This window comes from Canis lupus, chromosome 1 (assembly GCF_003254725.2).
Source record: "Canis lupus dingo isolate Sandy chromosome 1, ASM325472v2, whole genome shotgun sequence".
Lineage (NCBI taxonomy): Eukaryota > Metazoa > Chordata > Mammalia > Carnivora > Canidae > Canis > Canis lupus.
The window spans coordinates 89,187,210-89,203,433 of NC_064243.1; the positions used below are offsets into that span (position 1 = coordinate 89,187,210).

A 16,224-nucleotide genomic window follows, 5' to 3' on the forward strand; every position below is an offset into this window, starting at 1 on the left:
ATAGCCTGATATTTAATGATCATTAGTTTGGGAAAGTTCTTCTTTAAATCCCATCTCATGCTTTTCTCTTACAATCTGAATACAGTTACAGTGACCTGAGCTTTAGCAGGAATAGGAAGTAAGTAAGCCACACTTATACACCAACGACTGATACAAAGATGGTTAAATATTCCTAAATTATTTGCAGTTATATCTGAAATTTTGCACCTCATCTTTTTGCTTATGTTGAAAATTAAAAGTTCAAAGAAATCAAGATGAATATGTTATCAACAGCAAATTCTACTTAACGTTAAAAGCTCTCAAATTGGAATCATCTAAATATATTACCAAGTAAATGGCTGATGTTCCATTAATCTACCAGCTTAGAATTGACTAAGAATAAGAGATAGCTTTAATTTTTTAACTCAGATTTCTTTCACTTTTAAGTCTCTAGCCACAAGACTTCAAATTCATTTAACAAAAAGAGTGATGGTATTTGTTTTTAAATAGTTTTTGTTGGGCAGCCCTGGTGACTCAGCGGTTTAGCGCCTGCCTTCAGCCCAGGGTGTGATCCTGGAGACCCGGGATCGAGTCCCACATCGGGCTCCCTGCATGGAGCCTGCTTCTCCCTCTGCCTGTGTTTCTGCCTCTCTGTCTCTCTCTGTGTCTCTAATAGATAAATAAGTAAAATCTTAAAAAAAAAAAGTTTTTGTTAATAACAGTAAAAAAATCATACCTATATCATCAGTGTAAGTGTTGTTCTAAGGGAAAAAGTTACAGTGTGAAAGTAAGTTTTATCATCAAGATTATAGGGATGCCTGGGTGGCTCAGTGGTTGAGCATCTGCCTTTAGCTCAGGGCCTAATCCTGGAGTCCCAGGATTGAGTCCCACATCAGGCTCTCTGCATAGAGCCTGCTTCTCCTCTGCCTACGTCTCTGTCTCTCTCTTTCTGTGTCTCTCATGAATAAATAAATAAAAATGTTAAAAAAAAAAAAAGATTATAAATAACTTCCATGGGTGAAAAGTTTAGCATATGGAAGTCCCAAAGTAATTCTGACAAATATTTTGTGAAATATCTATTAAAAAAAACAAAAACAAAAACAAAACTCTGGGTGTCTGGGGTGGCTCAGTGGGTTGAGTGTCTGTCTCTTGATTCTGGCTCAGGTCATGATCTCAGGGTTGTGGGATCAAGCCCTAGGTCAGGCTCTGTGTGAAGCATGGAGCCTGCTTAGGATTCTCTCCTTCCCCCACATGCACACCTCCCACATACTCTCAAACAAACAAACAAACAAACAACAACAACAACAAAAAACAAAATAAAAAGCAATTCAGAAGACATTAATTTTATTGTATGAATGTCAAATGTTTGAAGTACTTACTACATCTTATGTGTTCCATAAAATAAACACTATTTTAAAGTACACTGGAATCCACAGCAGAAGAAATACATAGAAGAAATGCTTGAAATACACTCAGTAGGAAACTTACTCCTGATTTATCACCTAATTTCTGTGATGCTTCTAATGTTATAGGCAAACTTGATCTTCTTTGAAATGTGTTGTCCACCGCTTCTCTGCTTCAGTCACAGTAGCTACAAACAGTTGCCTTAGGATCTCCTTATCTAAATTCCTGCCTGCAAACAGAATAAAACATGGTGTGATTATATTATGCTTATTAAAGATGACAGTTTGCCTATCAATTCCAAATCATTAACGGCTTGATAATCTTCAGAAATTTACACAAGCTAAATAATTAGTGATTCTTTCCCTTAACTTCCTACTTCTAGGTAAGTCCCTAGAACCAAATTGGCATTTTAATTACTTTCCTAAATTTGAAGAAGAACAAAACCTCTAACAAGTTCTTATGAATATTATCACATCATGAAGACAAATACATTCACCACAGGCTTAGTTAGGTTGACAAAGGGGTTGAGATTGGTTAATACTGGTTAAGTAGCATATTATATCACTTTCAAATATACATTTTACTTTCCTTTAGAAATTTAACTGTCACTTACCAATAAGAACCAATCGATTTGTTCTCTCGGTGTCATCTTTCCAGCTCAGTGGAGTCTCCTCCAGATCATAGAGCTCATGGACACCCTGGACAATCACCTGCTTTGCTTTGTCTTTGATCGACACCAGCCCCTGCTCAGAGGAGAGGGATCAATCAGCCTCAGTTCAAATTTAAAGCAGAAACTGAGCATCAGTGTTATGGATTATTCCTATTCCATTTTAAAGACAAACCCATGAAGATGCTGTTAAAATTACTTGAATCCAGTTATTTGTGCATTATAGAAAGAGTTTCTTAAAGCTTCTAACTTTTATTTTTTATTGATTTATCTGAGAAAGTGAGAGGGAGTGAGAGAAAGAGCATGAGCAGGGGGAGCAGCAGAGGGAGGGGGAGAAGCAGACTCCCCACCAACCAGGGAGCCCAATGCAGGGCTCCATCCCAGGACCCTGAGATCATGACCTGAGCTGGAGGCAGCCGCTTAACAAACTCAGCCACCCAGGTGCTCCTAAAACCTCCAATTTTGTAAAAAAAAAAAAAAAAAAAAAAAAAAAAGTGTGCAAAAGTCCCTTTTTCTAATGATAAAATTAATATGTTAGGCTGTCCTTTCAGCATTACAATAAAAAAACTGAAACAACCAAATGATAAAATATGCATTTAATTCCTTTTTTTTTTTAAAGATTTTATTTATTTATTCATGAGAGACATAGAGAGAGAGAAAGAGAGAGAGGCAGAGACACAGGCAGAGGGAGAAGCAGGCTCCTTATAGGGAGCACCACATGGGACTCGATCCCAGGTCTCCAGGATCACGCCCTGGGCTGAAAGCAGCGCTAAACCGCTGAGCCACCAGGGGTGCCCAAATATGAATCTAATTCTATTGATGTTTCTAAGGATTTTATCCTTGTTTCACAGTTTTAGTGGGAAAATTTGAGGTATTAAAGAAAGGACTCCGGTGATAATTTTGACTGGGTTGCAATGAGCAGTGCAGGGAATGACGGTATAAAGGAAAGGAAACAATCTGGATAAAGTTCATTTTTTTAATTGATATGCCAAAATGAGAAATGAATTATCTCATAAACTGGTCCCTCAGAGGAGAAAATTTCTCTAAAATAATGTTTATCATATTTGTTATAACAAATATAATATAATATATATAGAGGGAATATAATATATATAGACGGAATATAATATATATAGAGGGAATAATATAGAGGGAATCCCTGGGTGGCTCAGCGGTTTGGCGCCTGCCTTCAGCCCAGGGTGTGATCCTAGAGTCCCAGGATTGAGTCACGCATCGGGCTCCCTGCTTCTTCCACTGCCTGTGTCTCTGCCTCTCTCCCTGTGTCTGTCCTGAATAAATAAATAAATAAAATTAAAAAAAATTAATATAGACATTGCAAAAACAATAAGAGACAAATGACTCATAGTCACGCCTGCACATAACCATGTATTTTAGGTATATGTTCTTCCTGTTTTCCTTTGCCCACTTCTGTTTTCTTTTTTTTTTCTAGTTTTACTGATAAAATTGACATACAGCATTGTATTAGAGTGTACAGTATGATTTGATTTCTGCTTTTAAAATCTGAATATGTAATAACTCCTCAGAAAGAATGATCTAAACATCAATTTTCTATTACTTGTATAAAGACTTGGAAGTGTTAGCTATTACCTGAGTGAACATTTTAAACATGTTTATCATTAGCACACTAACATTTTGTAGCCAGAAAAGAAGGAAGTCTATGAAGGTGAAGGCTGTGTTGCCCCAGATCTCCCAGTGTTGTTGTGATAGAGGAAGGCCAAGGGAAGAACCAAGGAGGACAGACGACTGCAGACAAACTGTCACGCTGGGATGGTGCAGGAGGAACCACTGAACTCTGTGTGGAGGACTTCGTGGTAGCATTCATATAAATGCCCAATGGGCTGCTTTTGTACTGAGTACCCCATTCAATAGCAGGAGATAAAAGCAGTTACAGAATGAAATACAATCTCTCAGTTTAGGATCATGGGATATGGATGGTGCTCCAGTCATTAAAGCAGCAGTAGGATCACGCTTAGTTCCTCTGGGTGGGAATGACCTGTGAACAGACTGAGTGTCACCCACGTTGCTCTGAACAGGATCCCAGGCAGAGCCAGCACAGGAAGTAAAGAAATCTAAACCTGGATGGCTTCTCGACAGTCACTTTGTCATTCTATGACCCCCGTGAGTTAGCTAACTGGAAAATCCCGTTACTAATAGTAATAACAACAAATAGTAAGAATAAAAACTTCATGCATACTTCTGGAAACGAGAGTAGACAAATGACTACTGATCGGTTAAGCACACAACTAGAACCATTGCCCCCTCAGAAAAACTTTCCGTGACATAAATACCCAAACACCAAGTAACACGAGTGGGTTTCCAAACACAGAGCAAGAATTCCAGTCTTCTCTAACTCTTTATAGTATGATAACTGTTTAGTGTCTGCTAAATGCACCAAGCAACACAGATTTAGCTGCAGCAAGATTTCTGATGTTATTTCTCTGTTAATGAAGCTCTCTTGGAAAATTAAATGAAAAAAATATTCAAAGGGCGCCTGGGTGGCTCAGTTGGTTAAGTGTCTGACTCTTGATTTCAGCTCAGGTCATGATCTCAGGGTCGTGAGACTGAGCCCCACATGGGGCTCACACTGGGGACAGAACCTGCTTAAAATTCTGTCTCCTTCCCAATCTCTCCCTCCCCACTGTTCCCTAACAACAACAACAAAGATGTTCATTCAGTTTTCTCTAACTGACCATGCTACGTGCCAAGGAAAGGAGTTCCAGCAAGTCAAGCTCATCAGCCACATAGCTGCTCAGAACACTTGGGAGGAGAAAACAGGAGGTGATGTTTCAAAGCACACAGGTTGTTTTAGCTGCAACACTAAATGAAGCTATGCAAATAAACCACGCTTTACACAGTGATTTTCAAAGCTTCTTTTCAGCAATGGAAATAAGAAAAATGAAAACAAACAAAAGTTATTTGTTCTAAAACCAGTGCTTGTGTTTAAATACAGTTTAACAGTCAGGAAAGGAAAGGGCCTTTGTCCAAAAGTATAAAGGTAGAGACTGAACACTGTACCTTTAGCCGTATGACCTCCATGCAGTCATCATCCTTGTTTCTTATATTCTTCTCCCACAGAAGATTCTGCATCAAGTGACATATTTTAATAAGACTAACCATTGCTGCCAGCAACCACCATGTAACACAACAGGTGGCAAATCATTATCAGTTAAATACTGCATTCACCTGAATAAATACATTCAGACTTTCTTCCTTTGCATTTCCTGGTACTTCAAATGTCACCGTAATAATGCTCTAGAAATCAAGAGATAATCAATCATGTTTTTTTTTAATAGTAATGTTGACATATTTTATAGCAATGTTGGTACATTTTAAGACAAAAGTAAGGAATACATTCATGAACATGTATGCTGCCTAACAACTATAGTGGGTCTATCTTTTTCACTATCTCGCTGAGTTCTAGTGGCAGTAATTCCATTTTTAGTATTCTGCAGAGGTGATCAGTGGGTTCATATTTAAACAGAAACTTTTATGAAAGGATATTCATGGTTTAATTCATTCCTTCCAGGACTCTCAGCACTAAGTGGGAAGGTAGTATCTACAGTGTACTTGACTATCTACCAAGCCAGGTACTATTGCCTGGGTCACTTCATCTTTTCATTTACTCTGTGACAACAATCCTATGGAATAAAGAGAATTACTTTCCTTTTATAAATTGGGGGGGAATAAGGCTTAGAAAAATTAAACTACTTAGAGCTGGGAAACTCAAAAACAAAAGTATAATTCTGTTCTCTGGAAAAAATACAAAGGAAAAATTCAGCTTATCTCTGACCAAGCATGTGCCAAAGGGAAAAAGAGTATCTGGAGATGAGAATAAGAGTAGAATGTCACCTTTGGTTTGAGAAGGTTGACATCATTTAGAATGTTAACGCTGAGATTTATTTTTCCTCCTGCTCCTGATAAATATCTCACTGTCCACTCTAAGGAACCAGAAGCTCAAAATTTTCTGTAGCTGGTCACATAACTAAAATCCAAAGCTCCATTTGTTCCTGTAACCAAAATTTCAACTTAATGATGAAAATACACAAGGGCTAAACATAAGATGATGATAACAGAACCCCCCCCCCTTGAATAATTAGGATAAGATGCTCAAGCCAAGCTTTAGAACAGGAAGGAGAAACATAGTAAAGCACGGCTTTCAATAATTTCTTAAAACTTCATATATTAACGGCAATTTTATTCACAAACAGAAAAGCACAAGGCTTTTTTTTTTTTTTTTTTTTTTAAGATTTCATTTATTTATTCATGAGAGACACACAGAGAGAGGCAGAGACATAGGCAGAGGGAGAAGCAGGCTCCCTGCAGGGAGCCTGATGCAGGACTCAATCCCAGGACCCTGGGCTCATGCCCTGAGCCAAAGGCAGATGCTCAACTGCTGAGCCACTCAGGTGCCCCAGCAGACAGGCTTATAGCAGAGAATATGAAAAGACCAAGTTGTTTTTTATCCAAACATATAGGACTGCAAAACGTCAGTACTAAAGACCAATCTAAGGACAAAATATACTGACATTTAGTCTCCACTGTTGCTAGCAACAGGAAAAGCAGAAAGCACTTTCTTGTGAGACATGAAAGCCAACTAAAATCGACTTTAAAATGTCAGCTTTTTTTTTGGGATCCCTGGGTGGCGCAGCGGTTTGGCACCTGCCTTTGGCCCAGGGCGCGATCCTGGAGACCCGGGATCGAATCCCACGTCGGGCTCCCGGTGCATGGAGCCTGCTTCTCCCTCTGCCTATGTCTCTGCCTCTCTCTCTCTCTGTGACTATCATAAATAAATAAAAATTAAAATAAATAAATAAATAAATAAAATGTCAGCTTTTTAAAAGTACTTATTTTGTCACCATAGCCAAGAGATGGAAACAGTATAACACTAACAGACGGATAAAGACAATGTAGTATAATAGTTTGGTACTAACATGTGGCATATTAGTGAACCATTATTCATCTTAAAGAAAAGGAAATTCTGCCCATGTGCTACAAACATGGATGAGCCTTGAGGACACCATGCTAAGTGATGTAAGCCAGTCACAGAAGGACAAATACTGCATGATTCCACTTAAGCGAGGTATCTACATGGTCAAACTTACAGAAGTAAAAAGTAGAAGGGTGGTTGCCAGGGTTAGGTGGTGAGGGAAATGGGGAGCTGCTGTCCAATGAACACAGTTTCAGTCATGCAAGATGAAAAAGTCCTAGAGATCTGCTGTACAAGACTACGCAGAGAGTATCAGCTAATGATACCGTACTTAAACATTTATCAAGAGCAGGGATCCCGGGCAGCCCAGGTGGCTCAGCGGTTTAGCGCTGCCTTCAGTCCAGGGCATGATCCTGGAGACCCGGGATCGAGTCCCACGTCGGGCTCCCTGCACGGAGCCTACTTCTCCCTCTGCCTGTGTCTCTGCTTCTCTCTCTCTCTCTCTGTATGTGTCTCTCATGAATAAATAAAATCTTAAAAAAAAAATTTATCAAGAGGGTAGGTCACATGTGTTTGCCATAATCTTTTTTTTTTTTTTGCCATAATCTTTTTTTAAAAGATTTATTTATTAGAGACAGAGAGAGAGAGAGAGAGGCAGAGACACAGGCAGAGGGAGAAGCAGGCTCCGTGCAGGAAGCCCGACGTGGGACTCGATCCCAGGTCTCCAGGATCACGCCCTGGGCTGAAGGTGGCACTAAACCACTAAGCCACGGGGGCTGGCCGCCATAATTTTTTTAAAGCACTTATTTTTAAATCTAAATAAACACACTCTGCTTTTAAACTATTTGTTTTATAAGTTTAATAGTATGCATTTAAATAGTTTTCTTTCCCTCTTAAAACAATCACTACAAATACCTAAAAGTCCACATCAAAATGTACAGCAATTATATAACATATCAAAATATATAGTAAAACACCCATAATTTGTCATTTTCAAAAGACCGTAGCAATTCAACCTTTCAAACTGCTTAAAATGGGCAACCTAGGTGGCTTAGTGGTTTAGCGACACCTTCGGCCTGGGGCGTGATCCTGGGGACCTGGGATCGAGTCCCATGTCAGGCTCCCTGCATGGGGCCTGCTTCTCCCTCTGCCTGTGTCTGTGCCTCTCTCTGTGTGTCTCTCATGAATAAAAAAATAAAACCTTAAAAAAAAACTGCTTAAAATGTATTTTATTCAGTTGGATAACTTGGGTTTTAATATTGGAAAGGTCTCAACATGGAACTCAATACTGCTTTATCCTAGCTTAAAGAATTCTTACTGGGAATGACATTGCTTTTGGCAGGTTAGAGATATGACAATATTTCTAAGGGGTACAATTAACTCCAGTATGAGATTAAATGGGTTTTAAAAATTATGACAATGTATCAGGGGGCTCAAGGAGTGAGATACACATTTTAGAACTAGATGTTTTTCTGCACCAATACACTCTTCACACAGTAGACAAACCTTAAAGATGAAATCTGCAAACTCCCAGTGCAGAAGATGAGGGTCACAACTCATAATTCTTAATTTAATAAACTATGCACAGACTGCCATTTGAGTTTTTTCACCTTCTCACCCTACAACCCTGGGTCCTCCTTATAGGGAGGAAAACAAGGAGTCCATGAAAGCTAGAGAGCTGCATTACAGAGGATTCAGGAATAAAACCTTAATAACATACGTACTATATCTTAGGTATTACCCATATCAGACTTTTTCCCAGTTGTTTTTTTTTTTTTTCTTTTTTTCCCAGTTGTTTTGAATCTAAAATTAACTCTCCTTTCCCCAGACACAGGAAGAAGCAAAATACCAAAGCAATCAGTCAGAAAAAAATAAAAATAAAATAAGGTACTACCCCTAAAATAAAATTTAGGAATAACTCCAAACTTTTAGTTTTCTTGTCTGTTTTTTTTTTTTTTTTAATCTCCCAGGATATTTCCCTTGGTGTCCTACTCTTTGGCAAACAATATCTAACATGCAACAACTTCTGCCTATTTTCTTTCTCTGGAAGTAACATGTTCAACCCCAAATGTGAAACTCTACATGGGTCATTTCTACTGTGATACTCTGCCACCAAGTATGAAGCTGAAAGTCTGGTATCCTTCTCCAAATCAATGTGCCTTCCAGGTTTCTCTAGGCCTCAGCCTCTCCAGCCAAGCAGGCTTGTTTCCCAGCACTTCTCCCATCTTTCTGCCCCAGCATCAGTCAGTAAGGCTATTCAGGCAAGTCTACCTGTGAATCAGCCCTCGATTTATCCCATTTCTATTCCCCCTGTGACCCACACAGTGCAGGCTCTTGTCACAGGGCATCCTCCTGCTTGGTCTCCTGATGTCAGCTCCAATCCTGCTTACCTGACGCTGTGGGACAGCACAGCATGAATTCTGCTTGCCCCGCACATCAGCACATCAAAGACCAACACCTGAGTTCAGGATTCAAATACTAAACATCCACCAAGATTTCTACACAAGGGTCCTCTTCTAGAGTATTCTCACTTTTCCAATTTCAAAAATTTGGATTTCTCTTTCCTTTCTTCCAAACAAAAACCTCCTGGTCTAAGGCTATGTTTTGATGTTTTACTCAGAATAGCAGTTGCATCTTTGCAAAGAGTGCTGCTAATTGGAAAGAGACACAAGAGAACTCCCTTAACAATTGTGGAAATCTGTATCTCCATCTAAGAGGGAATTACAGAGATAGGTGTTCATGTGTGCAGATGAACCGATACACAGGCACAAATATATGTAAAGACACGCTGACTTGTATGCTAAAAACTTGTAAGCTTTACTGTACTTTAAAAATAAATAAATAAAACCAACTATCTTTCATAAAGTCTCAGACCCACTAAACCAAAGAAGACCATCATTCCCCTGAAACCCACAGTCCTTTGTCTGCAGTATTATATTCCACACTTTCTTATTGATCTAAAGCAGGTGAGTGCATCGGAATCTCCTGCAGAGTCTTTAAAAAAAAAAAAAAAAAAAAAAAAGACATGCCCTACTTACTGGTGAAATAACACACTGTCTGGGGTTTGTTTTAATACACTCCAGCAAGGGCAAGAGCACTTGCAGTTTTATTATACTATTCTACTTTTATGTATATTTGAAATTTTCTGTTTAAAAAATACTCCACCAGAAGAAATGTGGAGCAGAGGAAATAAAATCAGCAAAAAGCCGACAGCCACCGCAACTAGGTTCCTTTTGCTATTCTCTGTACTTTTGTATATCTTTGGAAATTTCTGTAATAAAATGTTAAAAATGTACATACATTTTAATTTGCACATACCCAGGCCCCACTCCAGCATATATGACAGGTGGGGACTACTGAGAGCATCCAATATATATTTTTTTAAAGTTCCACAAGTGACTCTGATGTTCCCCATTTGAGAATCACAGCTTTTCATTCTTAGAACAAATATTCACTGAGCAGCACCACACACCATGCCCTGTGCTAAGCACTGAGGAATCCACATTTAAGGAGTACACAGATTACTACAAGGAAAAAAGCATTTCAACCCAAACTACAAGGCATTATCAATGCCATGACAGGGTATGTGCAAGATACCACAGATATGGACACTAGCAGTTATAAAGATTCTTGAAAGAGACTACTACATTCTTCATCTTTTACACCTATGACTCCTAGTGTGATGTCCCTCACCTGGAAAGTCCATAAGAATACGTTTCTGGTTCATCTTTAGGACTACTGCTGAGTAAACAGTTGGTTTTTCCCAAAAATTCTACCACCAGAGAATTGTATTTCTCTCATTCACTCATTTTAAGAATTCCAAAGATGAATATTTTATTAAGTTTCTGAGAGGAAGAGTGGCACAAACACGGTAGTATAGGTCCTTATAAATACGAGCCAGAATGAAGACAAACAAAAAAGTGGCCCCATCATAAAAAGTAATCCTTCAAAGACTGAGTGGTGGTTTCCAGAGGAGGGAAGACCAGACACCACTCACTCACAGGCCCCCTTGCTCTCACCATGTTTAAATAGAACAAAGAAAGTACCTGAAACCTCCACCGTCTATGACTTGCTTAAAAGAAAGACGAGTACAGTGAAAACATGTTTTTTTTTGTTTGTTCCTAGTAGCTTCAATATTTACCTCAGGGAGTACAGTTTGAGAGCTCCTAAATAAAGGACACCTGAGGGAGTCAGGTTTTCAGCGCTAGCTGCAGGTGAAACTCAAAGTCAATTTTTATTTAAGCAGTAGATGCTTTTACCAGACTTTCCCTTAATCTGTTAGTTCAACATAGTTAAAAATAGGCTGCATATAGAACTCCCAGACTGCTTTTAAGTGGTGATTTCTCACAAGAACTGATTAACTCTGCTGAATGACCTGTTGAATGGAGAAGCTAGCAAGGATGATTTCTTAAGATTCTAAAAAACTCTGGTTTGATGAATTCCTGTTAGACTTTAAGAAGCTAAATGAGATTACCTCAAAAGCACTCATATTCTAAAAATTAGAACACAGTTCAAAAATATTTTTTAGCAAGTCTCAAATAAAACAATGCTAAAAGAACCAATTTATTTTTTTAAATGCTTAAAATTCTTTAAAGATGTTTTTTACCTGATCAAGGTGAGGCTGTGTTGTTGGCACATGCTGAAGTTTTTTCTGCAAACTAAAAACAACTGATTATAAATTCAGAGATCAATATACTTCCGATTTAACCTTCTACGTTACTTAGAATACAGAACTACATAAAAGAAGAGAGTTTCCACAACTCAATTATACAGTTCCAATTTTACATACTGTTTAACGTATTCTATAGCAAAAAACTAGCAGATTGTTTAAAGATTTTTCCTGATGATGTGTACACATTTAACAAACACGCAAGAATATTGGTGGTTGCCAGAGGGGAGGGGAATGGGGCACGGGAGAAGTGAAGGGGACTAAGATGTACAAACTTCCAGTTACAAAATAAATAATTCAAAGGTGAAAAGCAGAAAATATAGTCAATAATAGTGTAGTAACATTGTATGGTGACCACATTTACGAAAGTGAGCACTAAGTAAGATACAGAATTCTCAATTCACTATTTTGTACATCTGAAAATAAAACATTGTTTGTTACACTTCAATAAAAAATGTACATAAGTTCACATGCATAATATACGCACAATACAGAAAAAACTAATCTTCAGCAACATGATTTTGTGTGGTTAAATATGTCAGCACATTTCTTTTCAATTCCAACAGATCTATTACTGGTCTAGAAAAATACACATACAAATTTCCTCAACATGCCCCCTGCTTCCTAATGTGAAAATAATGCTAGTACCCAAAGAAAGTTAGAAGAGTGTATTTTTTCCTTTATCGATGTTTTCCCTTAAACATATCTACTTATTAGGAAATAAGTAGTATCCACAAATATAAGTTTCGGGTCAGGTGCCAGTGAGCGAAAACAAAAAGAATCTTAAAAATGTACTGTTTTGATATGAAAAAGAACAAGAAGATCAATATGGCACAAGTTATACCCTTAACAACTGTAGCACACATTTGGACACTGATGGTGGTAAAGGCTGAGAGGAGGAAAAGGACTTAAAACCTTGCAGATGTTTTGCTTTGCAGAACAGTGAGGGGTAAATTAGTAACAGGGAGTTTAGAAAAGAGAAGAGGATTGTAGGAACTGCTGGAGGGAAATGAGCCTCACTGGAGGGGGTCTTAGTAGAGAAAGTGTCAAATTAAATCCTTCCCAGCTGGTTGCTCAGGAAAGGAGTCTCCATTTTAGCAACTGAGCACAATGAAAAGTTATGCACAGGCCTGAGCCAGAGAGGGCATCACATAAGTAGATACTTCTTTAAGTGTCACCAATGCATTACCACTGTTTTTAAGCAAGTGTGGGATGAGATTATCTTAGAAAATGTTTGAAAAATCACACACTCTCTCATGTTCAATATTTAATGTTGTTAAAAATAACTGCCAACAACTTGTGCAAGGAAGGAAAAGTTTTCTTCAACCCTCTTAGATGCCTGGCTGGGTGTGAAAATTAGAACGATTAACAGGAGAAAAGTGTACAAGTTTATTAATTTAAGTTTTTTAAAAAATATATTATTTTAGAGAGAGAAAGAGAGAACGTGCAGGGGAGAGGAGCAAAGGGAGAGGGAGAGAGAATCCCAAGTGGACTCTCGGCTGAGTGCCAAGCATGGAGCCCAACACAGGGCTGAATCCCAGGACCCTGAGGTCATGATCTGGGCCAAAACAAGAGTCAGACACTTAACCGACTGAGGCAGTCAGATACCCCTATTAATGTAAATTTTATGTCACAAAGAAGCCTTCATAAAGAAATGAAAAACCAAAGAAATGGTTAAACCTGAGTGTTTTTATGCTACATTTGATGAAGAGTGGAAGGCTGAGGAAAGATGCAAGGGGGCAGAGTATGAAACAAGTGTTAAACTGGGGGATATTCAGAGAGACCAGTATTTTCAGATTCCTCCGTGAGTACTTTAGTCTTTAGAGGTAAGGATGTTCCTTTCCTCTGGGCATAGTGAGGGTACTCTCACGTGAGGCTTTTGTGTCAACTACTTCAGAAGAAATGGGAGAAAATATTTCCAAATCACATATCTGGTAAGGTGTAATACCTAGAATATATATATATATAAAACTCCTCCAGCTCGGCCCAAAACAACAAACCACCTGATTAAAAAATGGATACAGTATTTGCATAGACATTTCTCCAAAGATGATGATCTACAAATGGCCACTAAGCATATGAAAAGATGTTCGTGATCTCTAACCATTAGAAAAATGCAAAGCATAACCACAATGAGCTGCCACCTCACACTCAGGAGGATGGCTACTACCAAAACCAACTGGAGTGTTGGCCAGGCCGTGGAAAAACTGGAATCCTGTACGCTGCTGGTGGCAAGTTCAAATGGTGCAGCTGTTGTGAATAATAGTATGGCATGCTTCAAATATTAAAAATACATGAAAGCAGAAATCTCAAAGAGACATTTGCACACCCACGTCACAGCAACATTGTTCACAACAGCCAAGAGGTGGAAGCAACCCAAATGTTCACCAACGGATGGATGGATAAAGAAAATGTGGTACGTACATACGATGGGATATTATTTAGCATTAAAGGAAAGAAATCCTGTCACATGCTCCAACATGAACCTTGAGGATTAAGTGAAATAAGCCAGTTACAATATAACAAATGCCATAACTTTCACTGGTATAAGGAATCTAGATTCTTTTTTTTTTTTTTAATTCTTTATTTGACAAAGAGAGCAAGAGAGAACACAAGTGGTGGGGAGGGGCAGAGGGAGAAGGAGAAGCAGACTCCCTGCTGAAAGGGGAGCCCAACACAGGGTTTGATCCCAGAACCCCAAGTTCATGACCTGAGTTGAAGGCAGCTGCTTGACTGAGCCACCCAGACACCCCTAAAGTAGTCAAATTCTTAAAAACAGATAATAGAGGGCAGCCCGGGTGGCTCAGCAGTTTAGCGCCACCTTCAGCCCAGGGCCTGATCCTGGAGGCCTGGGATTGAGTCCCACGTCAGGCTCCCTGCATGGGGCCTGGTTCTCCCTCTGCCTGTGTCTCTGCCTCTCTCTCTCTCTCTCTGTGTGTCTCTCATGAATAAGTAAAATCTTTAAAAAAAAGAAAAAAAAACAGATAATAGATTGGTGGTTGCCAGGTGCTGAACATGGAGAGCTGTCATTCAACAGTTACAGAGTTTCACGTCGGCAAGATGAGAAGTTCTGTAGAACTATTGCACAACAATGTGAATATACTTTACACTACTGAGTTGTACACTTAAAAATAAGATGATTATTAAAAACAACAACAACAACAAAAAGATACTGATGTCCAGGGAAGAAACACATTCCTGTCCCTTATCAAAAAGATTTCCTCCAGGGAAAGAAACAGGAAAGTGATACATCACTTAGGAGAAAAAAGAAGTCTGTAGGAATACCTCAAGCCAAAAATTTTTTATGTATTTCATGCATTTTTTTATAAAGTATTACACACAGTGGTTGGTGTAGACATATTAATTAATCCTTAACATTAACTACCATTTACACTACGATTTCTATAGGAAAATGTATTATGATTTCTAAACATCAAATTAATAAGTTTCAAGAACATAATCATTAGGAATGATCTACAGGAATGATAAGACATTTAAATAAAATGTGTAACTGTATAAACCATTCCTGTAACTTCTATAACTATGGAATAAAAAGTACATTACAATAAAAGTGAGCAAAATACAGAAAACATACCTTATTCCAGAAAGGCTGTCAAAGGCATGAAGATCTAATACATTAGAGAGGTCAACTCTAAAAGGAAGAAATCCAGTGTTAACAATGGGAAATTCTGTGAAAAATATTCAATTAATCAAGGAAAAAAATCTAAGACTTTTGCCAAAAATGTAGACCTAAAGTTTAATCAATATATCATATTGGGAAACACATAAAAATGACAAGCAAGGAACAAAAAGCTTTTTGTCAAACTTTGTAATAGAATTTCTTCATAAAATTAAAAAAAAACAGTAAACAGTATAAAGTCAAGGCAGAAAATTACTTGATCATTGCTTTAATAAGCTATTTATATTTATATTTTTACTTTATTTTTTTAAATTAATTTATTTATTTATGATAGTCACAGAGAGAGAGAGAGAGAGAGGCAGAGACACAGGCAGAGGGAGAAGCAGGCTCCATGCACCGGGAGCCTGATGTGGGATTCGATCCCGGGTCTCCAGGATCGCGCCCTGGGCCAAAGGCAGGCGCCAAACCGCTGCGCCACCCAGGGATCCCATATATTTTTACTTTAAATTCTCTTTTCAATCCTCTAAATTTATAAGCTTGATTTCAAATACATTTTTACACCTCCCCCCAAAAAAATCAGTTATAGAAATGGAATTTTGCAAAGCAGCAGCTTATTGCTCAAAAGATGAAATGGAGGAAGTAAAGCAAATTGAACTAGTGTGGCAATACAGTACCACCTTTCTTTGGGAATGTCTGTATTTCTTTTACTTCACCTCCCCCCTTCCATGATATAACAGGTAATATTTTAAGAATATGAGGAGTCAGGGAACTAATGTATAAATGTTCACTCTATGACTCTAATCTACATCCTAAGAATGTGGTTTATTTCCTTCAGGCCAGAGTTGCAGAGACTGCAACATCCCAGTTAGTTCTCTATCTGAATAAATATTATTTCCATGGGAATTATTTAGAGGTAA

General features: G+C 38.3%; 1 protein-coding gene across 13 annotated transcripts in view; it reads right to left on the reverse strand.

The window, feature by feature from the left end:
• Positions 1 to 1,306: 1,306 nt before the first annotated feature.
• ZNG1A (Zn regulated GTPase metalloprotein activator 1A) overlaps positions 1,307 to 16,224 on the reverse strand; it is a 57,541-nt gene continuing 42,623 nt past the window's right edge. For 9 of the 13 annotated variants that reach the window (XM_035706996.2, XM_025423385.3, XM_025423384.3 and 6 more), the window contains 6 exons: positions 15,263 to 15,319; positions 11,605 to 11,656; positions 5,255 to 5,323; positions 5,087 to 5,152; positions 1,997 to 2,126; positions 1,307 to 1,612 (listed from right to left, as the gene is read on the reverse strand). In XM_035706996.2, the coding sequence (XP_035562889.1) occupies positions 1,506 to 1,612; positions 1,997 to 2,126; positions 5,087 to 5,152; positions 5,255 to 5,323; positions 11,605 to 11,656; positions 15,263 to 15,319 (481 nt within the window). In that variant the 3' untranslated portion in view covers positions 1,307 to 1,505. The remainder of the gene's footprint in view (positions 1,613 to 1,996; positions 2,127 to 5,086; positions 5,153 to 5,254; positions 5,324 to 11,604; positions 11,657 to 15,262; positions 15,320 to 16,224) is intronic. The other 4 variants (XM_049092355.1, XM_049092375.1, XM_049092351.1 and 1 more) reach the window with 1 other exon arrangement.